This window comes from Oncorhynchus gorbuscha, linkage group LG17 (genome assembly GCF_021184085.1).
Source record: "Oncorhynchus gorbuscha isolate QuinsamMale2020 ecotype Even-year linkage group LG17, OgorEven_v1.0, whole genome shotgun sequence".
NCBI lineage: Eukaryota > Metazoa > Chordata > Actinopteri > Salmoniformes > Salmonidae > Oncorhynchus > Oncorhynchus gorbuscha.
The window spans coordinates 11,228,654-11,252,330 of NC_060189.1; the positions used below are offsets into that span (position 1 = coordinate 11,228,654).

Below are 23,677 nucleotides of genomic sequence, written 5' to 3' on the forward strand. Positions count from 1 at the left end.
TATTAACGCATTTAGCACTGGTTAATAAGCACTTACACGCAAAATGTGTCAGTTTTGACAAATATACAACATGGATGTTGCTTCAATTGTAAATATAAACAGCATTTTGTCGAGACATGCTTTCATTGTGTTCTAACTTTGATGAGAAGTAATACTGTTCATCTATAGCAGTAGAGCGCCATCTCAAGATTCATTACTCTTTTTTTCCACCTTTATTTAACCAGGTAGGCTAGTTGAGAACAAGTTCTCATCTACAACTGCAACCTGGCCAAGATAAAGCATAGCAGTGCTTGCACTCTACTTACATTCCCTTCTCAACTTCATGCAACTCAAACACAACAAAAAAAAATGAATCAAGCGAGTCAAACATTCTATAAACATTTATTTATCTTTATTGGCCACCACGAACTAGCTCAGACAAGGACCCCATATTGTTTCAGGACAGCAGTGTACTTTGAAATCTTGCTCTCCACGTTCTTCTCTGCCAGCTTTGACAGCTTGGTCACGGTCTTTTTCTTGGTGTACCGGATCTTGGCCTTCTCCTTCCTCTTCTCCTCCAAGGTGGCTGTGATGGCCTGGTACTTCCAGCCAACCTCGTGGGCCAGACGCCCAAGTAGAGCAAACTGGGGAAGGCAGGTTCACACAAAGTAGAAACAATGTCACAAATCAATCATTAGCCCAACAACCCATATAAAGGTCATAAGAATAGTTTCCACTACTTAGGGTTCTAATTATTATTTGGCTGTTGTCTCAGATGGTAGTGCATGTAAAGTATTCTCATGGTCGTTAAACTCGAATATTTACTGACGTAAACATCACTGACAATAAGAATAAACTGGCTGAATACATTTTGGCCAATGTCTGGCTAGCAAGAATGTGGCTAAGCATTAGCTGAACTACAGTGGTGACTGCAACTTTGGACAACTACCTACTAGTCAATGAACAGTTAATCAATTCAGTGGTGTTATTTGCTAAACTGATTTTAGGCTTACCTTGCGTGTGGGCTTCAGACGGACAATTTTCAGGGCAGCAGGTACGACCATGCGCTTCCTCTGTGGATCAAAATAAACGTCAGCTCCAAAAGCAACAGCAAGTCCATTAAAAGTGGAAGACATTCACTTCTCATATTCTCAAAGTCAATACACAAAGTATTAAAGGTAGCATCATTGACAGCACAAGATCAGAGTTATGCTGGATGATTGAGACACTCACCTTGTCATAAGGAGGTGGGATACCATCGAACACCTTCAGCCTCTCCAGTGCAGCCTGTCCCCTCTTGGTTTTGTGAGGCAGCATGCCTGTTGGGTTCCAAGGGGGATCAATGAAGTTAGGCTATTACTAGGAAATTAGGTCAACCCACATAGGATAGGCAATACTCTAGCACAAGGGAAGCCAAGGGGGAAAAAATAATATATATATACATACACTTATGGAGATGGTGTCACACACATAGGTATAAATCCCAATCTAAAAATGGCATGGAACCTATTTCATATTTACAAATGTGCAGAAACTTCTCTGCAACTGTTAACAGACACCAGCACAACATTGTGGCCCTGACTGAACTCAGCAGTCAGATCCGAAAGTGTCTCATCAAAATGATCAGCTTCAGGATAAGTGTTCATCACAGTAGAGTAGGAACCATATGTTGTGCAAAGTGGAGTTCAGAATGTGCATACTTCATGCCACTGACTCACCCCATAGGGATCATGTCCAGAAAGGTGAGGTCCAAGCATGCCCCAGGACTAGTAAGACATGCAGCTGAAAAAAATCCCAGTTTAAAAGAAGGGACTGTGATCTTACCCCTTACGGTCCTCCAGAAGATTCTGCTGGGCGCTCTGAAGTGATATGGTCCACGTGAGGGGTTGGTGTTCATCCTCTTACGCAGGAAAGCCAGGTACTTCACTATTCATAAAGATAGGCGCAATACATTCAAGCTATACAGTGTCTAAACTGTTTCACAACAGCCACAATTTCACAACTCTGGTCATACCATATTGCTTCATGTCTCAGATGGTAGTGCATGTAAAGTATTCTCATGGTCGTTAAACTCGAATATTTACTGTGGTAAACATCACTGACAACAAGCAAATCTTAAGATTTAGCTCAAAATAGTTACTATGAATCAAATGTAGGACATCAGAATCACACAACACATTACAATTTCATCAAATGGGTTAACCTGAATATATACAAAGTGCCAATAACTTACATTTGTTACGGTAGAAGTTTCCAGAGATGTTGATACCCTCACATCTCACAACTACCACCTTGTGGCCTGAAACGGAAGAAATCATGACTTACATATTGAAATAAGTACAGGCCCATTGTATAATATCCACTGTTTCGGATGATAATGAGAGTTATCGTTGTAGTTACTCAAGCAATGTAGGTTAAAAAGCATCACTGACCGTCGTAGCAAGCTAGTCAAACATAACAAGGACCAAATCGAGGTGCAATTACACATCAGGAGACATGAAATCTTGGATTGGATATTGATCGGTCAAAAGATGGGTATTAATTTATTGTGACATGACTCACCAAGCAGAACTTGCTTCGCCACAATGGCAGCGAGACGACCAAGTAGATGGCCTCTGCCATCAAGCAGCAGAACCTGGAAAGGTAAGAAGCACATCAAGTAATTGAGAATAGTTGCCCCCCCCCCCCTGTGGTTCAAATGATTCAACAAAGTTGCCTACGTCTCAGATAGTAGTGCATGTTCAGTATTCTCATGGTCGTTAAACTGACAAGCAAAACAAATTAACTTGGATAAATACATTACAGCTAAGGTTTAGGGCCAATATGACCAAATCTGGCTGGAAAAAGCGTCCTTCAAGTGAAGATATAACATTCAAAATGGGTATTATTTTTGTGCATCTTTGTGCAGCGTTCCAGCGATTCCTTGACAAATTTAATGTTCACGTGAATCGGAGTGACTGCCATTCAAGCAGGGAGAAATTAGGCTCGTATGATGTAGCTTTGAGATGAAGCCACTCACTAAACGGTTAATAGGAAAATAACTTTTAGATCTAAAACGTCCATCATACATGTCAGATTTCAATATTGGCCGATGTCATAATTCAAGGAGGTTGTTCTCTCGAATGAGTCATTCATATTTGTGTTGCATTCCTACCTCGAAACGTCTAATTCAATAGGGGGGGTTTAAAACATTTCTCCCATTCGTTTGCATTTTCAGTTCCGGTCGCATTGCATGGCGCCGTTGCGAATGCTAGACTCCACTCTGAGGCACATCGATCTTCATACTGAAAATCGTAGAATCCTAAATTGACAGTACAGTTTGAGCCATTTTACTCCACAACACGCTGATAATGACTTGGGTATTAATAGTGTGTTGCTACGTTTGCTAGCTAGCCCATAGAGAGCATTGCATTGTGGGGTTAGTCGATTTGAGCTGCTCCACATGTTGCTACCAACCGTATCACGATAAAATGAAACATTTGTTCACACAAAAATGGTTCTCAGTGTTAAGTGACCATTTAAATTATAGGAATGAGTGGTTTTGGGTGGATTTCATTTTAACTGGGTCTAAACATTAATTTGCGCAAACGTGGCCTGTAGCTTACCCAACTAATGTTCTATAGCTAACGTTAAGTAGTAAATTCATTGTTAAGAAATCTTCAAAAACTAGACTCATTTGACCTCAACACTTCACCAAAAATGCCAACGAACCAAGGATTTATTCTGAAGGGTTTTTGTAGCTAACTATCCAGCCTAGTCGGAGTTAACTAGATAGCCGCGTCGCATTCATTTAGCGAAGTTGCGTTAGCCAACACATGACATCCTGGTTGTGTCAAATAAAACGAAAAATGCTACGAAATTACCTCCACTAGTCTTCATTTACAATGCACAGATATATATTTAACAGGAGTCAAATTAAGCTATATGGACGTATTATTTACAAATGTAGATATGTTGGTTCTTCCTTGCTTACACACCTTATTGAACCGGTCCGCCATGATGTGCGAAAAGAAAGAGAGACGGGTTGTCCCGCTGTAAAAGACAGGGGTTTCTAGGCGGAGCTAAAGTTTTAGAGGAAATGACGAGAATTTTTATTCTTCTTTACGGGATTTATACAGGGCTTTATACGCAGTGCACAATGTGCCAATTGCCACACTCTGGACAGCGTGAGGATTACATAAATCATTGCTCTCCCTAGACATTCAATGGTCCCTCTTTATCTGGGTCCATTGGACACGGACTGTTGTGGCTGCTTTGATTGATGTATTGTCTCTACCTTTTTGTACCCTGTTTTGTGCTGCTACCATTTTGTCATGTTGCTCCGATGCTGTGTTGCTGCCATGCTATGTCTTAGGTCTCTCTTTATGTAGTGTTGTCTCGTCATGTGTTTTGTCCCATATTTTTATTTTATTTTTAATCTCAGCCGCCATCATCCCAGGAGGCTTTTCAGTAGGCCGCCATTGTTAGATTTTTTTTAACCGACTTGCCTAGTTAAATAAATTCATACAGTCAATGAGTTAGATGCATGTAAATATCAGAAATAGACACGTCTCAAATGTATAATACTCCACAACAAGCATCTCTTCCACGACTGTTTTCATAAGTGTCAGCTCCATGGTTTCATCGATTAACATGACTATTGTGTCTCTTTCAGGAAATGTCTTGCATAGCAACAGCACAGCAATGAAAATCAAACAATATTACAACATGTGGATAAGGTTAATGGGGGGGGGGGGGATTTCTGTGCTCTGGTGGATTTGTGTACATGGGATCTGTATCTGCGGCCTGATGGCAATAGCTGGTATCACCTTCAATTAGCAATGTTGCATGATTGTTTCTTCAATGGAGGATGTTATGGCACTGGCAAAACAGAGAGTTGTGTACGGACACCAAATCATGGGATAAGTTTCAAAAGACATGGCACAAAATTGTCTTCTCTTTGCCATTCATATTGCCAGAATCCATTTAGACAGTACAACTACACTAGCTGTAATCATCCTTCTGTAATGTGGCAAACAGTCATCCTCCATAATGGCACCCCACATCTCAAATCTTAATTTTACCACAAACAATAATTGAAAGCAATAACCATGACAAAACAATAACCATTTCAAATAAATGTTTAATAACCTCAAGCACATACAGAACAATCAATCACATATACACAGAGCTGCCCAGAGACAGTGCAGGTGATGACTAGGATTTGGCAATAGAGAATCGCTGGCCTTTATTCTAATGGAGTGAGTCTCAGTCATCATGCTTCAGTTTCCTAATTTTTCCCTTGTGACGGTCAATCTCACTCTGCAGCCTCGATATCTCCTTCTTGTGGTGGTCAATCTCCTCTTGATGATGCTGCTTTAGTGCAGCCAACTGTTCTTGCTCTTTACGCCTGTAGAGGGAGATTGGAAAGTGTTAGGTACAGTGAGGACACCGTATGAATACAGGCCAGGCAGACTGCCACAAAGCCTCAATAAATAAATATACAGTGTCAATTTAGGCAAACAAATAGGTCTACCACCTATTGGTCGTACAGTATACTGTAAGTCACAACTAACCGGAAGTACATTTCCTCCTCTGCTGCCTGTTTCTTTCCGAGGGCTCCTCCTGCCTCTCTGACAGATCCACCGCCGCCACCTCCTTTCCCTGCACCTTTGCCCAACTCACCCAGCTGGTACATGGAGAAGATTAATCAACAGGTGAACATTTAAGAACAACAAGATATACATAGTCCTACTAAGGAATGAGATTTTTGTGTTATGCACAACTTTTGTTAGAGAAAAAAACATGACCTTCACATTGCATAAAGCTTTCATTTTAGGCTGTTATCACCATACAGTATATAGAAGTAAAGGGTTCTCACATAGATAGAAAGAGGTATAATCTTGGCATATGTGCCAATATGGCATCTGACAGCATGGGCAGTGACAATGAGCATGGGCAGTGACAATCTCCATTTTAAAGTAGTCAATTATTTTCCTGTTAGAAAAAAATTGCAAAGCTAATATTAGTGATTAACCACCACCTGCAGTGCTGGAGTCCTGAACCAAATCTTGTCATTCATATGTTGTGGCCACTAGATTCTGGTATCATAGTGGAGATCATTTCATAGCACCCCATTTGAAGAAGACAATGCTCTGATCATTGACTCTGCTCCCAAACCATATAAATCCCAGCCCAGTTTACTACTTTAAAATGGTGGAAGCCTTCAATGGCAATGTCCATGCTAAAACTGTTATTTCCAAGTTGAGTCCTTTATACATCTCTATGGGTTATCCTCACGTGACATGCAGCTGAACTAGCTAAAGTACATATTGAAGTGGGGAGTTTTTTGCACGTGGAACACTGTAATCTATGTCAATGCATTGCAAAGTGTTAGTGTATGAATGATTTGAGACTACATAGCCTAAATGTTCATGTTCCAATGAAAAACTTATCCGCTTTAATGTTGACTGAAAAGACCAACAGATTTTCTGGTCAATTCTAAACACTGCCTTTACAAAAAAACTCTGCCCATTGTGGGCAACAACTGTAGCGTCAGAGACTGGCTTCAATAACCATTCATAGATGGAAGCATTCAACACAATTCCACACACACATTAGACCAAAGTGTATGATTGAGCTGCTTACAAAGCCATGTCATCTTCATAGAACCGCGTCAGTAGTCGTTTGTTACAATTTGTATCAGAACGTTCCAAATACCAGCTAAACATTGTAACATTGTAACATACTGACTGACATAGTAACAAGAACATTACAAATTGTCCAAGGCCATCGCGAAATCACTTGACAATTTAATACCACTCGTTTCATTTTAACTTTGGACTGTATTGGCAGCTAAACGTGGTGGTCTAATCATATGTGGTGCGTTTTTACCTGGTCAGATGCCATCCTTAGCTGTGTGGTGAGGAGACTCCTAACATCAGCTCTCAAAAACCTTGCCATTTCGTCCCCAAAACAACTAAAACTAGACAGTTTGCCCTTGTCTACCAAAATAAACCAAATTAGGGCCTAACCATTTAATACAATGGGGGTGTTTGTGGATGAGTATGAACTGAGTCTTTATTATTTTTCTATGAAGGATCAATAAGATACAGCGAAATAGATGATCATCTGTGAAAAGTGGGGTTTTATCAGTAAGAACGTTTTAATAAATGGTGATCGGTCTCAAACAACAATTATATTTGAAAAAACGTTCACCCCTATGCGTAATGGTACGGTCTCATTACGGACAGTATACCAAAGATGTTTTATCATATTAACAAGATAGATGAGTGACCGCTTTTACAAGGGAAATACATGTCCTCAAAATGGAAGGACGTCTGAATGATGCAAGATCAGTTGGGACCATTTTATAAAGTCGTTTTTTATCAAAGTTGCCGAAATGCCACGTGCGTCTACTTACACGTGCATTCATAACAACCTAACCAATACACAACTTATATTCGATAAAATAAGCTTCACTTAGAAAATTAGCAATTACATGTTTTGTTGACCAAATTCGACACTCATTGATCTCCATAAAAAAATGATTTACTTTCAGGGCGGAGTAAACTCCTTCGCTTTTGCCTTTCTGTTGACACCGCTATAGCTAGACCGTTTGATATCGATGGACTGCGCACTACGTAGTGGCGTCTGGAGTGGCCTTTTGTTGATCGTATTCGTCTACTGTGAGCACTTCTGCTAAATTATGGCTTTGATGACAACATATGCATGTTGTCAAACACACAGTAGGCCTACACCACAACTATTTGACATTTCAAAATGACATTTTCTATTTCGAAATTAAGGGATTGTATTTATAGCCTACTATTATACAAATTCAGTCATCAGAAAGCAAGCAGGAAAGCCATGCATGACTCTTTACCCAGTAGTAAATCGTTTGGGTAACTGACATTTTCCATGGCCAACATTCCATTTACTACTTTAGAGGCAGTGTGAAAACAAAACGTTTGTTTTATGCTGTAAGAAGTGGTCAGTTAAAAGGGCAATCAGCAGGTGCTACAGCAATTTTGGGCCTTAAGTATATTAATGATGTACCCATTGATTCTTAAAGAATTAACTTGTCCCTCATGAGCTTACTTCAACTGTTGTACTGCATCAGAACCCAAAATGTAAGTTTGTTTAATTCCAATGTTTGTAAACAAACTAAATGTAACACTATGTAGCCTCAAAACATGGTTAAAACTGTACATTTAATATAATGTATGGCCAGTCCTTTGAGAGTGGTTACATTTCTTCAGACCCATCCCTCAGCTTTTTACCAAAATAGATGTGGGGATCGAGAACACTTTGTTTCAGGTGCTGACTGCCACTTTAAAGTCAGTAATGAGATTATGTGGTCTGTAATTTACATTAATTGGTCCCTTATGCAGGCTATGCTTACTATGTATAGACATAATTATTGTTTTGATAGCCATAATCTACTTCGCTATACAAGATATTGGGCTAAAATATGTACCCTCAGCCTGGGCTCATAGACTAGACATAACATTAGTAAATGTAAATCCAGGATACTCATTAGTATGATATGTTACTTTTGGCATGGTTACATAAGATAGATGGTCACTAACAAAAGTAGGGTGGTTGGTCGGGGTGGGCATAAAATGCAAATGTCTAGCAACCCAAAAGTTTCAAGTTCAAATCATCACAGCTAACCCTTCCCCCAACTCCTAAACTTAACCCCAAACGTAGCTAACGTTAGCCACCTAGGTAGAATTCATAACATATCATACGAAATGTAATTCGTAACATTTTACACAAAATGGGTGATGGACATCCACAAATAAATACCAACGAAACAAACTAAATGAGTGTCTCAAATTTACATACACAATAATATGAAAAGCTCAGACCAAGTTGGCAGCAATATGACTATACAAATGGGCTATATTACAGTTAGTGCAGTAGTGCATCTGTCACTACATGTGACTCTCACTACCCATAAAAAGGCTGAGACACAAATAGGAAAAGGCAGCTGCTGTGAGGGACTTTATTCACAATGCTGCAAGAAAAGTATGTCCTTCTATAACAAACCAAACACTTGATTCATCTGATGTAGCCCCCCCCCCCCCCAGTCAAAACTGGGTTCACTATCACACCTCACACACACACAGGCACCAGAAGAGAAAAAAAAACACATTAACAGGAGTCCAAACCACATTCATATATTACAAATATATTCTCTTTTTCTCCCTTTGCCATTAAGCTATTCAATGATTTTACAAGTACAGTATCCTCAGACCATTAAAAGTGCATTAAAAAAATAGAAAAATTGTGTTGTAAAAAGAAATTAGGAAATTTAACCTAAATTGAAAATTCCTTTGGTCCATCATTGGCCCAAGTATTACTTAAAAATTATCACAAGTGACAGAACCCTGGGAAGTCACATGCACTCAAACCTTAATACAGGTAACTGCCAAAATAAAAGGAAACACCAACAAAGTTTCTTCATAGGTTAATAGGGTGTTGGGCTACAATGAGCTGCCAGAACAGCTTAAATTCACTTTGGCATAGCTTCTACAAGTATCTGGAACTCTATTGAAGGGACGCAATACCATTATTCCACAAGAAATTCCATAAATTGGGTGTTTCAATGGTGGTGGAAAACACTGTCTCAGGCGCCTGATCCAGCATCTGCCACAAGTGTTCAATTGGGTTGAGATCTGGTGACAGACGACCATGGCATATGGTTTACATAGTTCATGCTCATCAAGCCAAGTCTAGGTCCAAAAGGCTCCTTAACAGCTTCAACACCTAAGCCATAAAACTACTGAACAGTTAATCAAAAGGCTACCTGGACTATTGTCATTGAGCCCCTTTTTTACGCTGCTGCTACTCGCTGTTTATTATCTATGCAGTCACTTTACCCTTACCTAAACTCAGCAAAAAAAGAAGTCCCTTTTTCAGGACCCTGTCTTTCAAAGGTAATTCATAAAAATCCAAATAACTTCACAGATCTTCATTGTAAAGGGTTTAAACACCATTTCCCATGCTTGTTCAATGAACCATAAACAATTAATGAACATGCACCTTTGGAACGGTCGTTAAGAGAGTAACAGCTTACAGACGGTAGGCAATTACGGCCTTTCTACGACTCTGAAAAACACCAAAAGAAAGACGCCCAGGGTCCCTGCTCATCTGCGTGAACGTGTCTTTGGCATGCTGCAAGGAGGCATGATGACTGCAGATGTGGCCAGGGCAATAAATTGCAATGTCCATACTGTGAGATGCGCCTAAGGGAAACATGACGGACAGCTGATTGTCCTCGCAGTGACAGACCACGTGTAACAACACCTGCACAGGATCAGTACATTCGAGCATCACACCTGCGGGACAGGTACAGGATGGCAACAACATCTTCCCGAGTTACACCAGGAACGCACAATCCCTCCATCAGTGCTCAGACGGTCTGCAATAGGCTGAGAGAGGCTGGACTCAGGGTTTGTTGGCCTGTTGTCAGGCAGATCCTCACCAGACATCACCGGCAACAACGTCACCTATGGGCACAATGGGGCGGCAGGTAGCCTAGTGGTTAAAGCGTTGAACTAGGAACCGAAAGTTTGCAAGATCGAATCCCCGAGCTGACAAGGCAAAAATCTGTAATTCTGCCCCTGAACAAGGCAGTTAACCCACTGTTCCTAGGCCGTCATTGAAAATAAGAATTTGTTCTTAACTGACTTGCCTAGTAAAATAAAGGTCATATAAATGTTCTGGGGCGGTGTGTCACAGCATCATCGGACTGAGCTTGTTGTCATTGCAGGCAATCTCAACACTGTGCGTTACAGGGAAGACATCCTCCTCCCTCATGTAGTACCCTTCCTGCAGGCTCATCATGACATGACCCTTCAGTGTGACAATGCCACCAGCCATACTGGTCGTTCTGTGCATGATATCCTGCAAGACAGGAATATCAGTGTTCTGCCATGGCCAGCGAAGAGCCCGGATCTCAATCCCATTTAGCATGTCTGGGACATGTTGGATCGGAGGGTGAGGGCTTGCACCATTCCCCCCCAGAAATGTCCGGGAACTTGCAGGTGCCTTGGTGGAAGAGTGGTGTAACATCTCACAGCAAGAACTGACAAATCTGGTGCAGTCCACGAGGAGATGCACTGCAGTACTTAATGCAGCTGGTGGCCACACCAGATACTGACTGTTACTTTTGATTTTGACCCCCTCCCTTTGTTCAGGAACACATTATTCCATTTCTGTTAGTCACATGTCTGTGGAACTTGTTCAGTTTATGTCCGTTGTTAAATCTTGTTATGTTCATACATATATTTACACATTTTAAGTTTGCTGAAAATAAACGCAGTTGACAGTGAGAGGACATTTCTTTTTTGCTGAGTTTACATATTACACCAAACATGGTCCAAAGCACACCAAGACAGTTGTGAAGAGGGCACGGCGAAACCTATTCCCCCTCAGGAGAACGAGAATATTTGGCATGGGTCCTAATATCCTCAAAAGGTTCTACAGCTGCCCCATCGAGAGCATCCCGACTGTTTGCATCACTGTCTGGTATGGTAACCGCTCAGCTTCCGACCGCAAGGCACTACAGAGGGTTGTGCGATTGGCCAAGCTTCCTGCCATCCAGGACCTCTATACCAGGCGGTGTCAGAGGAAGGCCCTGAATATTGTCAAAGACCCCAGCCACCCTAGTCATAGACTGTTCTCTCTGTTACAGTACGGCAAGCGGTACCGGAGCGCCAAGTCTAGGTCCAAGAGGCTTCTAAACAGCTTCTACCCCCAAGCCATAACTCCTGGACATCTAATCAAATGGCTACCCAGACTATTTGCATTGTCCCCCCCTCTTACTCTGCATTGTTGGTTAAGGGCTTGTAAATAAGCATTTCATGGTAACGTCTACACCTATTGTATTCGGCGCATGTGTCAAATATAATTTTATTTGACCACTCATGCCCTGTGGATAGGGGCATCGTCATCCTATGGGGCATTGTCATGGTTTTTATACATGACCCTAAGCATGATGGGATGTTAATTGCTTAATTAACTTAGAAACCACACCAGTGTGGAAGCACGTGCTTTCAATATACTTTGTATCCCTAATTTCCTCAAGTGTTTCATTACTTTGGCAGTTACCTGTATAACTTCAACAACGATCCATCTTAAGCATAGTCTTGACTAAATCTGAAATGGTGTGCATCTTTTAAAGTTCTAGTGTTCACACACACCTCTCATAATAAACAGTTGTAGATGGAGCCAATCGACCAGCAGGATATACTACTAATAATAAATTGATGGCCCAGTCGCTGTACATCCTATTGACACTCCTGATATTTTTTTCTCAACCCCCCCCCCTAAAATGGATTGGATAGGGATAGTTCCACCCCTACTGGCCAGGGATAGTTCCACCCCTACTGGCCAGGGATAGTTCCACCCCTACTGGCCAGGGATAGTTCCACCCCTACTGGCCAGGGATAGTTCCACCCCTACTGGCCAGGGATAGTTCCACCCCTACTGGCCAGGGATAGTTCCACCCCTACTGGCCAGGGATAGTTCCACCCCTACTGGCCAGGGATAGTTCCACCCCTACTGGCCAGGGATAGTTCCACCCCTACTGGCCAGGGATAGTTCCACCCCTACTGGCCAGGGATAGTTCCACCCCTACTGGCCAGGGATAGTTCCACCCCTACTGGCCAGGGATAGTTCCACCCCTACTGGCCAGGGATAGTTCCACTACTGTACAACAAGGTTTTATGAGAAAACATTTGGAATTACAAATTCTTAGGGGAGTAAATGAAATTCAAATAAAACTTCAGTAAAAATGTAAACCTTGCTGAAATATGAGAAATCCTTGATCAATGTAACCTGTACTAGTGGCAAGTGCTTAAACTAAAAATGTTCAGGTAATTATTTATGCCCACAATGGTATTGCATGTTCATGTTTGCCTATGTTACGGACGTCACGCTGCTTGCTTAGTGAGTACAGGTTGCTCCCGATTCGGCTCGCACTGAGCTCGAACTCAGGACCTATGCCTGGCTAGCACACGTGACCGCTCTCCTTGACAACTTACCAACCGTTTGAGCTATCAGGAAAACGTATAAATCGATAGTTCCATCGGCAACATGTACCATAAGCTCACAGCTAGCTTGACATTCTTAACTCCATTACACCTAGAATAAGCATAGCTGATAGATCTGGTCTCACACTAGATTTCTGAAAACTTTTGGTATTGTGCAAGTTTGAAACTGGGAAGAAAATTGAACCAAAAAAGGAACATAATGGCAAGGATAAAGGAGAACAAAAATAGGGAAACAGAGAGGAAAATAAGGGAGACTACATCAGAGTGCCAGAAGAGGCATGTGGAAACCCTTTGGGAGAGGCAGCGGGCGTGGCTCTCCTTTTGGGACTCGTCAGTCCTGCTTGGTGCTTCCCAGGGCCCGTAGGCGCTCCAGGAGGGGAGGGTGGGAGTAGTGCCACATGGAAAAGAGCCAGTCAGCCACAGGGAAGCCCAGGTTGTCTTTGTTGAGCTTGATGAGTGCAGAGCAGAGCTCCGAGGCTCGACCCATGCCCCGCGCAAAGGAGTCCGCCTGGAACTCAAACCTGCGGCTCAGGACAGTCAGACAGAAGGACAGGACCTGGAGGTAAGAATGGGAGAAATGTCAGTTTTCCTCAGCGGGCTGTAGCAGGTACTCATCTGCTAAATCGCCATCTCAAAAACACTTTCTGTTAATGCGGAGTTAAGAAATATATTGTAGATTTAGATGTATATTTCTTTGGCCAATATTTACTACTAGTATGCTCAAGGTATTTTCGCCAAACAAACACTGGACACAATGAGAATAGCTGCCACAGCACTTGTAGGGCCAACAGATAAGGCCTCAACTGAAGTGTATTAAGAGGTCACATATACACAGTGTACAAAACAGGTTAAATAATAATAATAATCGATTGTGTCTTTGTGCCATTCAGAGGGTGTATGGGGAAGACAAAACACTTAAATGCCTTTGAAAGGGGTACGGTAGTAGGTGCCAGATGCACCGGTATGAGTCAATAACTGCAACGCTGCTGGGTTTTTCACACTCAACCATTTCCTGTGTGTATCAATGATCTACCACCCAAAGGACATTCAGCCAACTTGACAACTGTGGGAAGCATTTGAGTCATCATAGGCCAGCATTCCTGTGGAACGCTTTCGACACCTTGTAGAGCATGCCCTGACTAATTGAGTCTGTTCTGAAGACAGAAGGGGGATGCAACTGAGTATTAGGAAGATGTTTTGTCCACTCAAGTGTAAATGCATTGTTTAGGAGATGGAGTCACTCACCTCATTGTATGGGGAGAAGATGAACTGGAATATGATCATCAACCCAATCAAAGTGGGCTGGCTGTTATAGAAACCAAAGGCCATGAACAGCTCCTTCTGTCCAATTAGCACAGCAAAGAGGAAGAAGCACAGGAAGGAGTTCATCTGCAAGGACAGAGGCAGGGGAGAAAATTTTATCGATGACATTTCTGCATCAACATGAAAGTGGCCTATTGGTATAGAGGTGACGTGCAGATGCATATCAAGGGAATTCCCAAACAAACCTGACTGATTACTATGTTTTTCACAGTGTGGCCCAACTTCCAATGGCCCAGCTCGTGGCCCAACACCGCCAAGACCTCTGGATTGTTGCAGCCTTGCTTCTTGTTCTGAAGAAGAAAAAAAAAAGAAGAAAAAAAATAACATAACTGGTTTGATTTTTAAAATAATTATGCATGAAATATTGACTACAACTTCTAGTACACCATGTTAAGTTTCTATGATAGGACCACCACAACAAATTAGATGTATAACATGAAAGTTGTTATGTGCTGGCAGTGCTCGAACCAAGACTACAGGAATGGTATGTATGGCCGAAGTGGTACTCAGTAATACTGGAGACCTTTGAAGAAGCTTGCTTCAGCAATAAATATTATTGAATGGAATCAAGTTGCCTTCCTGAATCTTTTTTCAATATTTTATATTTATAACATTTTTACACCCAGTTCTCTGCGCAACAGAGTAAGTCTGACCTTGAGCTTGGATTTGTCCTCGGTTAGTGTGTCAGTCTCTGGCTCGCCATCCTTGTTGAGGGGAGAGTAGTCCTCCAGTAGGGTGTCGAACAACACTATGCGCTTGTTCTTGAAGAACCCATAGAAGTAAGCGTTACTGTGAGAGGAACGCTTGGAACCTGGAAGAGTAGGTCAAAATGGATCATTACAATACAACTTTATAGTCCATAAGTAACAGCAAACATCGGAAAGGTGTTTCTGCTGTTTTAAACCCCCACCCAGTTGAAACGAACACAGGGTCAAGCTGCAGAGCAGTGGCCATTTTCCCTTGCTCTCCTCTGATGTTAAACAATTATAGATATAGTCTAAGGTGTTACATCTTTGGGACAAAACAAGTAACCGAAAGGTTGCAAGTTCAAATCCCCGAGCTGACACGGTACAAATCTGTCGTTCTGCCCCTGAACAGGCAGTTAACCCACTGTTCCTAGGCCGTCATTGAAAATAAGAATTTGTTCTTAAGTGACTTGCCTAGTTAAATAAAGGTTAAAAAAATATATAATAATAAATTACCTTCTACAACATAGACCTTAGTGAGAGGGAAACTGATAGACTTCGACATGGTTTCAATCTCTTCCTTCAGCTCACCCTCTGGCAAAGGGGTGAACTTGTCAAATAGGGGCGCAATGTAGTCCGCATAGATGGTCACCAGAACCTAGGAGAGAGAAGGAACGACCAGAAAGAAATACATTTGTAATCTATTAGGATATATTGGATATTAGTTAAGCTCCATTAATTCCTCCTCAGAGCCTAAACAACTGTTTGAATATTCCCATCCAGCCCGTTACGAGTTGAAAGGACTGACAAGCGAGACACCCAGTGTGAAGAGCCAGGCGTAGATGAAGAAGAAGTCTCCACCAATCTTGATGATGTAGAGGAGCAGTGAGGTCACAGGCAACAAGATACACTGGGTCACAATAAACTTCTTTACAGCATCCTTTAGGAAGAACCCCAGTGTCTGGAAGGAGGACCATAGACAACAACAAAAACAAATAAACAGTGTTACAAACCATGCCAGTGAAAAAAAAAGTGTAATTGATTCAATCTAGGAAACTGTCTGTATAATAAGAATGTCTTCAGAGAGTTGACAGTCTACCTGCTGGTTGAATCCATGCTTCTCCTCAATAACAAAGGTGTTGTAGATACTCCAGGGAAGACCAGTGAATGCACTGAACAGGGTTGCTAGTATCAGAAACGAAAGAGACTGGAAGATCTAAAAGAAAAGACAGAGCCATGGAATGATTCAAGAAAATTGCCAAAACATTTGTAATACTGGACTGCCTATTTTAACCGTGGACCATGCACACACCTCATACTCTGGACCAAATCCAAAACGAGCAGTCACTGTCCCAGCAACTTTCCAAACGAAAGGGATTCCGCCAAACAGCAGGATCAGCTATGAGAGAACACAGCAGTGTTATATTGGGGAAAAAATGAAATTCCCTCTTTGTGGAGGTGATACTCTCCGTCAGCAGATAAATTGAGGTAGACAACTAGGTTGTAATATAGCAAAGTAGGTCCTAACAAATCAATGGATATTTTAGTTGTACCCACCGTCCCCTCAGTTTCTGAATACAGTCCAGACCAGAAACTGAAGTTGCTCTTGTCCAGTTGATAAAGGCGTGACTTCTCAAAGGTGTCTGTGTCCATGATCTTTCCCAACTCTTGTGGTACGTGCATGGTCAACCTGTATATTCTCCGCTGGGTGTTAGAAGAGACTCTTAAACATGTTTTTATATTCAACTTAGCTATTCAAAAAAAGAACTGTCCGTGTTACAGAATGATTAGTGGGACCTTGAGTTGCAGTAGGGCAATTCCATGTTTGCGGAATTACACCAAACAAAAACCATTGATTTCAAAGTTTAACAAACAATACAACTCTACTCACAATGAGTACTTTAAACAATTGACACAGTAAATAAAATAGCATTTACTGGAAAAACTGCAGCTGCAAAGTTTGGTAACAGAATTAAGGTAACATCTCCCTCAGTTATATTATGTTACCAAACGTTGTATGTGCAAAGTTTTTTCTGTAAAAAAAAAAAATTCTGTAGAAATTGTTAAAAGTAGTTATTGTGGATAGAGTTGGATGGTTTGTTAAACTTTGAAATCAATGATTTTTGTTTCGATGTTTTATTTTATTTAACGAGGCAGTTAATTCTTATGACGGGCCACACCGTTCAAACCCGGCCGACGCTGGGCCAATTGTGTGCCGCCCTATGAGACTCCAAACCACGGCCGGATGTGATACAGTCTGGATTCGAACCAGGGTGTCTGTAGTGACGCCTCAACCACTAAGATGCAGTGCGTTAGATCGCTGCGCCACTCGCGAGCCCAGTTTAGAATACATTTAAGAGCGAAAAACCTGTCTCAGCGTAATTCTGTTACCATGGAATTACACAGTACAAAGACGACGTCACTCCCGAAATCAGCTTTGTTCTTGGTAAAAAAAATATTATAGACAAACAATAATGAAGAGTCAGCATGCGGCTCGCTAGCAAGCATTGAAATGCAGTAAAGAAAGCCTTCTTATTGACAAAGATGACCGTTACGAAACAAAGTAAAGTTCAACAATTACCTGTCTGTAGGCAAGGTAGGCCTCCCATAGATACACCGTCCATGAGAACACCAGAACAGCATAAAATATCTTATTTTCGATTGGTAGGTTAAGTATTGTTTCCATCTTTATTCTGGCCTTGGTCTCTATTTAAAGTTAGCAAGCTAGCATGTGTTGCTAGTTGGACTCACTGGTTGAACAGCCGCCCGTTCACACGCCTTCCAGTCTTTAACCAGAAGATACAACTGTTTATATTTAAATAACTTAGTATGGTTTATATCCCCAGATTAAATTGACTAGCATTCACCGGTCCACTCAAAATGATAGCAAGCTCATTCGCATCCAGTTTCCATTCATACTAAATGTTCTTCTTCGATAACGTTTAACGGCGGTTGCCATGCTAAATGTCAGTGCAGCAGTTAATTTTGTTCCCAGTGAAACTGAACCAGTTGTCTAAATAACTAAGGTTCCATGGTCACTGTATTATCTCTCAAAATATACTGAACAAAAATATAAACGCAAAAATTTAAGTTGTTACAGTTCATATAAGGAAATCAGACCATTTAAATAAATTAGGCCCTAAGCTATGGATTTCACAAGACTGGTCAGGGGTACAGCCATGGGTGGGCCTGGGAGGGCATATGCCCACCGACTTGGCAGCCAGGCCCAACCACTGGTGGGCCAGGGCCAGGCCCAGGCAAACATAATTAGTTTTTCCCCACTAAAGGGCTTTATTACAGACAGAAATACTCCTCAAAATGCATGTGTGTGTGTGTTTTGGGTGTGTGGGAGTGTCAGTGTAGTATGTGTGTGGTTAGAGTCCAGTGACTATACATTGAGCCTGTGCAAGAGAGTCAGTGCAAGAAATAAGAATAAATGATAATAAAACAATAAAAATAGTCATTTGATTAACCGTTCAGCAGTCTTATGGCTTGGGTGTAGAAGCTGTTAAGAAGCCTTTTGGTTTCTGAGATGATGGTGTTGATGTGAGCCATGACCAGCCTTTGAAATAATTTCAAGGCTACAGATGTAAGTGCTACGGGGAAGTAGTCAATTAGGCAGTTTACCTTGGCATTCTTGGGCACAGGGACTATGGTGGTCTGCTTGAAACAGGGTCAGGGAGTTGTTGAAAATGTCAGTGCAGGGCCTCTGAAGTGGCGCAGCGGTCTAAGGCACTGCATCGCATCACTACAGACCCGGGTTCGATCCCGGGCTATATCACATCCGGCTGTGATCGGGAGTCCCATAGGGCGGCACATAATTGGCCCAGCATCATCCAGGTTAGGGGATGGTTTGGCCGGGTGGGCTTTACTTGGCTCATCGAGCTCTAGTGACTCCTTGTGGTGCGCTGGGCGCCTGCAAGCTGACCTCGGTCATCAGTTGAACAGTCTTTCTTCCGACACATTGGTGCGGCTGGCTTCCGGGTTTAGCGGACGGGTGTTAAGAAGTTTGGTGGATCATGTTTCAGAGGACACATGACTTGACCTTCACATCCAGAGCTCGTTAGCGAGTTGCAGCAATGAGGCAAGATCCAAACTGGGGAGAAAAAGGGGGTCCAATACAACAACAAAAAATACCATACTTGCCAGCTGGTCAGCGTATGCTCTGAGTATGTGTCCTGGTAATCCATCAGGCCCTTCAGCCTTATGAATGTTAACGTGGTTAAAGGTCTTACTCACATTGGCTACAGAGACCGTGATCAGACAGTCATTCGGAATTACTGGTGCTCTCATGCATGGTTCAGGGTTGGTTGCTTCAAAGCGAGTATAGAAGACATTTAGCTGGTCTGGTAGACTCGCATCACTGGGCAGCCCGTGGCTGGGTTTCCCTTTGTGATCTGTGATATTTTGCAAGCCCTGCCACATCCCAGCAGAGCCAGAGCCAGTGCTGAAGGATTCAATCTTAGTCTTGTATTGACGATTGCCTGTTTGATGGTTCGTCGGTGGGCTTAGCTGGATTTCTGATGAGTCCGGATTTGTGTTCCACTCCTTGAAAGCAGCACCTCTACTCTAGCCTTTAGCTCAGTGTGGATGTTGCCTGTAATCCATGGCTTCCTGTTGGGATATGTACGTACAGTCAATGTGGGGACGACATTGTCGATGCACTTATTAATGATGCCAGTGACTGATGTGGTATACCCCTCAACGCCATTGGATGAATCTCTGAGTATATTCCAGTCTGTGCTAGCGAAACAGTCCTCATAATAATGAGTGACATGTTTATATGTTTGTCAGATTTTTTTCCTGCATTGCTGTACCTTTTTTGGTACTGTACATATGTATATACAACTCATGGGGAGGGCGGCAAAAGTGTATTATTAAAGCAACTAATGGCGTTGTGATGACATTTTATCTTCTTACTTTACACATGCTAATAAATACATTTATATAAAAAGATATATATATAATAATACCATGAATGTAAAATGACTGAAAACAAAGTAATTTGGAAAGTAACATGATTATGAGCTTGATAAACCAAGTCAACTGAGTAGGTAAACCTATTTTGGATTTATTCCATGCTATGAACATTACAGATAATCAGTAATAATCTCCTGTGGGAAGGCATTGATTTCAAGCAATTAGAGATGTATCCGATGTATTTGTTGTAGTACGGCTGTATGACCGATTACTTAGCCCTTTTAAGTGGTTCCTATCATTTTTAGTCCAAGAATGAAAGAGATAGCAGAGATTATTGAAATAAAATATATTTAGAAAGTGTTTTCTCATGCCAATGAAATGCTGTATACACATAGGTGTCCTGCAGTCTAAACTGCAGGGTCAATGAAATAACCATTTAAATTTATCCTTTGGAGTAGAGTCCATGTTATCTTTATGACCTATGCAGCACCCTCCCAGTGTGAAGAGCTGTTGGCGTGTACAGAGCCCTTGGTCTGGAGAATGTGTTGAGAGCAGTGTGGGGAGGAACAAGATGGGGAGCTTCGATGTGAACCATGCTTCATCAAGGTTCTCTTCATAGCAGTCACTTTCAATTCTAGCCGCTTGACTTTGATCAGCAGAGGGCTTTGCTGTCTTTTACTGGACCTTCGCTGCTCCATCTTCTCCCCTGAGTTCTTCCAGCTAGCGGGACATTTGGTCACCCAAGTCCAGGCAGCCTTAATGAAAACGGTGAGAATGTAATACATCAGTAGCCTATAAAAGGATAATTACATTTTAAATTAACACATAACTATCAATGGACAAAACATGAACATGGGATAATGAGTGGCTGAATCAAATATTTGGTTACAGAAAATGAGTTTGTGGCCTCCTTTCATGATCATTTGACTGCTAAATCATTCAATAATGGTAATTCATTTTGATTAAACATAGCATCAAGCTGCTTGAAGTAGTCAACTGCCACTCTGATGGTGGTGATGCCCACTGGGCACACACTGGTTGAATCAACGTTGTTTCCACGTCATTTCAAGGAAATTCCGTTGAACCAACCGCATTGAATTGTCTTCTGTGCTGTGGGTGATGATGATGGTTGAGACAGGAGTTAGGACCACACTTACCTGTGAAGCAAGTTCTATTCTGTCCCAGTAGATATAACACAGGTAGGAGAGAGCAGCCACAAATAACGCTGTGAAGCATTTCCATCCTTCAAAGACAGTCTGCGGCGACGGGACAACCATATTGAAAGTTGCATGTCTGAATCTGTTGCTACCAGTGAAGCCTGTCGTTAATGCACAACGTATCCTTGACCACTCAGATGATTGGGGTTCAGCTCCTTCAATCCAATCCATTTCAATCAATGTTTTGACATTGTAAATGGCCAGATGGATGAAATGCACTGATAAAACGTGTTGTGGCGCAATTGAATTTCCCACAAATTGGTCGACATTCTAGCATCTAAAATGAGATTCTAGTCATTCTATAGCATGACTTCACAAACGCTGCATATAATTATGACAGGGCCTTATTAGGCGTCTTTCTCCACAACATTCCATCCATTATTTCCATTGAATGTGTTTTTCTTATCATGTCCACACATTTGTGCTTAAGGCCTATGTTCTCCAGAAATAAATGAAAATATCTGACATCTTAAAACGTCCCCTGTCCCCTGAATATTCGGGATATGGAATAGACATAAAAGAAATGGGCATTGAAAATAAAATCCAATTGACACTATAGGCGGAAATAATAGCTTAAACTTGAAACCAAATAATCTCAGAATTTCTGTTGCACAGATTCAGGTCCCCGTGATTTGACGTTGACATATTTGTTTGGAGGTCCCTATAGCAACCATCTAAAACGTTCGTACGCCACAGGACCATGGACGAATTTCAATTATCTGAAGAGGTAGGTTTAAAGAAAAAACTCGACATTAAATTATCTTCGGGAAACATTTGAGTGCTTTCCCGGCCTATATTGTTGCATTGTATCTTTATATTTTTTTTGCATTGTATCACATTTCCTACATTATGTTGCTGTGACGTTGTCTATTATTTGAGCGGGCCAGATAAATTGACCTCTAAAATCCGGTGGCTATATACTGTATGTGGGAAATAAAACAAGAGACAAAAACACCAAATGTCGTGCTGCAAATGTTACTTTCCAAGCTAGAAAAAATATTTTCACTCCCTTTTCAGACTGCATTTGTCGTTGATGATATAACTACAATCATAAAAGATGTAAGTATTTGCGCAATTGGTGATATTACTACAATCATAAAATGTATTTGCAGTTTCCTAAACAAGTGGTGATTGACATGTCAGTGTTAACGGAAATAAATACTTAGACTGTGGAGACAACTATTGGAAGCAGTGCCTATCAACAAAATCGAATTAACCAATGGACATCCAGTGTGGTGGAAACAAGTCTGAATCAACTGTCCAAACTAGGAAAACCCTTTAAATACATAGGTAACCCTTCTTGTTATGTTGTGTACAGTACATTTGTAAAATGTAAAAGTATGGCAATGAAAGGACCCAACAAAATCAAGTAATGATTTACGCATCTTTACTGTGTTCATCATTAGTGACTTGCATCATACTGCAGAAAAATGGAGCAGGCCTGCACACTGCCAGCTCTTGCTTCTGGGACAACACTATGGACAGTAAGCAACAATGTTTTGCAGACAGCGTCTACAAAGCTAAGTAACAGCAGAGGCCCACAATGGTTTTTCATAATCTGTAGAATGTTGGAATGGGAACTATCACAATCTGTGTTTGTTTCTCTTCCAGGAAGCTGTACGGTGAGATGGGAGAACAAAACCACGTACTGTATAGTCTGTGTCTTTGGGTTGGCTGTCTGACATGAACAACCACCATCTTCCCCTGTTTGGTAATCAGACATTTTCCCAACCCCAGTGAAACCAGTCTAATAAATGTAGCCCTTGCTTTTGAACACAACTGGTCAATCATTGAATACACCAGTCTTATTCCTTATCACGTTAAGCAGTTTAGCTCAACAAGTTCAACAATCTGCAACAAACAGTTAAAAAGACATTGAAATTATTTTTTCTCCTTTCTTCCCAAAATGATGACTGCACATTATTGCAAACTGATCATTGCAGATTTAAAATCACTGAATAATGAACAGTTTAATACCACTTACATGCCTTTTTATAAATATACCTTAAAAGATAGTCTCAGCGATATGACGTAGATGCAGAAAAAAACAGCATCGTGGGTCAATTTACACATCAACTAAGAGCATTGACGTGTACGGCTCAACTTCTCCCTTGTTTTGGTCCTGTTCCTACCACACTAACCAGTGTTTGTGCATCTGAAAACAAGGTTGAAATAGTTTTTTAAACTAGGCAAGTCACTTAAGAACAAATTCTTATTTACAATGACGGCCTACCCTGGGCCAATTGTGTGCCACCCTATGGTACTCCCAAACAGGGCTGGATGCGATACAGCCTGGATTCAAACCAAGGACTGTAGTGACGCCTCTTACACGGAGATGCAGCACCTTAGACCGCTGCGCCACTCGGGAGCCCAGTTTACCAAGTCACCAATTACTTCAACCTAGAAAAGTTAAGCTACCCTTAAGAAACATAGTTTACTTAAAAGTTATTTTGAAAAAGTATACTTTACAAAATATAAATGCAACATGCATCAGTTTCAAAGATTTTAC

At 41.5% G+C, this 23,677-nt stretch overlaps 4 protein-coding genes and 3 non-coding genes across 7 annotated transcripts; 1 reads left to right on the top strand and 6 right to left on the bottom strand.

Moving 5' to 3' along the window:
• Window positions 1–365: 365 nt before the first annotated feature.
• Window positions 366–4,044, bottom strand: rpl13a (ribosomal protein L13a). The gene is made up of 7 exons (XM_046308794.1): window positions 3,957–4,044; window positions 2,542–2,614; window positions 2,213–2,278; window positions 1,804–1,905; window positions 1,213–1,298; window positions 993–1,052; window positions 366–623 (listed from the first exon to the last, which is right to left on the bottom strand). The coding sequence occupies exons 1-7, from the start codon at window positions 3,975–3,977 to the stop codon at window positions 414–416; spliced, it is 618 nt and encodes a 205-aa protein (XP_046164750.1). The 5' UTR covers window positions 3,978–4,044; the 3' UTR covers window positions 366–413.
• On the bottom strand, window positions 745–826 carry LOC124002328. Its single transcript, XR_006832981.1, has one exon. It is a non-coding gene; the product is annotated as a small nucleolar RNA Z195/SNORD33/SNORD32 family (small nucleolar RNA).
• Window positions 1,564–1,633, bottom strand: LOC124002326. The gene has a single exon (XR_006832979.1). It is a non-coding gene; the product is annotated as a small nucleolar RNA SNORD50 (small nucleolar RNA).
• LOC124002329 lies at window positions 2,004–2,085 on the bottom strand. Its single transcript, XR_006832982.1, has one exon. It is a non-coding gene; the product is annotated as a small nucleolar RNA Z195/SNORD33/SNORD32 family (small nucleolar RNA).
• A 1,037-nt stretch (window positions 4,045–5,081) lies between the features above and the next one.
• atp5if1b (ATP synthase inhibitory factor subunit 1b) lies at window positions 5,082–7,010 on the bottom strand. Its single transcript, XM_046309077.1, has 3 exons — window positions 6,853–7,010; window positions 5,535–5,647; window positions 5,082–5,368 (listed from the first exon to the last, which is right to left on the bottom strand). The coding sequence occupies exons 1-3, from the start codon at window positions 6,919–6,921 to the stop codon at window positions 5,227–5,229; spliced, it is 324 nt and encodes a 107-aa protein (XP_046165033.1). The 5' UTR covers window positions 6,922–7,010; the 3' UTR covers window positions 5,082–5,226.
• A 4,749-nt stretch (window positions 7,011–11,759) lies between these two features.
• On the bottom strand, window positions 11,760–18,015 carry zmpste24 (zinc metallopeptidase, STE24 homolog). Its single transcript, XM_046308431.1, has 10 exons — window positions 17,613–18,015; window positions 16,589–16,735; window positions 16,344–16,430; window positions 16,131–16,247; window positions 15,840–15,992; window positions 15,548–15,689; window positions 14,999–15,156; window positions 14,531–14,635; window positions 14,268–14,411; window positions 11,760–13,578 (listed from the first exon to the last, which is right to left on the bottom strand). The coding sequence occupies exons 1-10, from the start codon at window positions 17,715–17,717 to the stop codon at window positions 13,354–13,356; spliced, it is 1,383 nt and encodes a 460-aa protein (XP_046164387.1). The 5' UTR covers window positions 17,718–18,015; the 3' UTR covers window positions 11,760–13,353.
• A 3,808-nt stretch (window positions 18,016–21,823) lies between these two features.
• On the top strand, window positions 21,824–22,937 carry LOC124001277 (dynein light chain Tctex-type 1-like). The gene is made up of 5 exons (XM_046307937.1): window positions 21,824–21,895; window positions 22,186–22,227; window positions 22,335–22,458; window positions 22,575–22,652; window positions 22,780–22,937. Exons 1-5 carry the CDS (start codon window positions 21,869–21,871, stop codon window positions 22,848–22,850), a joined length of 342 nt encoding a protein of 113 aa, XP_046163893.1. The 5' UTR covers window positions 21,824–21,868; the 3' UTR covers window positions 22,851–22,937.
• Window positions 22,938–23,677: the final 740 nt, after the last annotated feature.

Bases quoted from the DNA above. Each gene is read 5' to 3' on its own strand.
- rpl13a (XM_046308794.1), bottom strand. From the start codon at position 3,977: ATGGCGGACCGGTTCAATAAG. The intron at 1,299-1,803 runs GTAAGATCACAG...GGAACCCAACAG, and splicing joins CTTCTGGAGGACCGTAAGGG to GCATGCTGCCTCACAAAACC. The intron at 1,053-1,212 runs GTGAGTGTCTCA...TTTGATCCACAG, and splicing joins TCCCACCTCCTTATGACAAG to AGGAAGCGCATGGTCGTACC.
- atp5if1b (XM_046309077.1), bottom strand. From the start codon at position 6,921: ATGGCAAGGTTTTTGAGAGCTGATGTTAGGAGTCTCCTCACCACACAG. The intron at 5,648-6,852 runs GTAAAAACGCAC...TCCATGTACCAG, and splicing joins TAAGGATGGCATCTGACCAG to CTGGGTGAGTTGGGCAAAGG. The intron at 5,369-5,534 runs GTTAGTTGTGAC...CTCCCTCTACAG, and splicing joins GAGGAGGAAATGTACTTCCG to GCGTAAAGAGCAAGAACAGT.
- zmpste24 (XM_046308431.1), bottom strand. From the start codon at position 17,717: ATGGAAACAATACTTAACCTACCAATCGAAAATAAGATATTTTATGCT. The intron at 16,736-17,612 runs GTAATTGTTGAA...TCTAACACCCAG, and splicing joins CCTACCTTGCCTACAGACAG to CGGAGAATATACAGGTTGAC. The intron at 14,636-14,998 runs GTCAGACTTACT...TTTCTTCTTCAG, and splicing joins AGGACAAATCCAAGCTCAAG to AACAAGAAGCAAGGCTGCAA.
- LOC124001277 (XM_046307937.1), top strand. From the start codon at position 21,869: ATGGACGAATTTCAATTATCTGAAGAG. The intron at 21,896-22,185 runs GTAGGTTTAAAG...CTCCCTTTTCAG, and splicing joins AATTTCAATTATCTGAAGAG to ACTGCATTTGTCGTTGATGA. The intron at 22,653-22,779 runs GTAAGCAACAAT...TTTCTCTTCCAG, and splicing joins CTGGGACAACACTATGGACA to GAAGCTGTACGGTGAGATGG.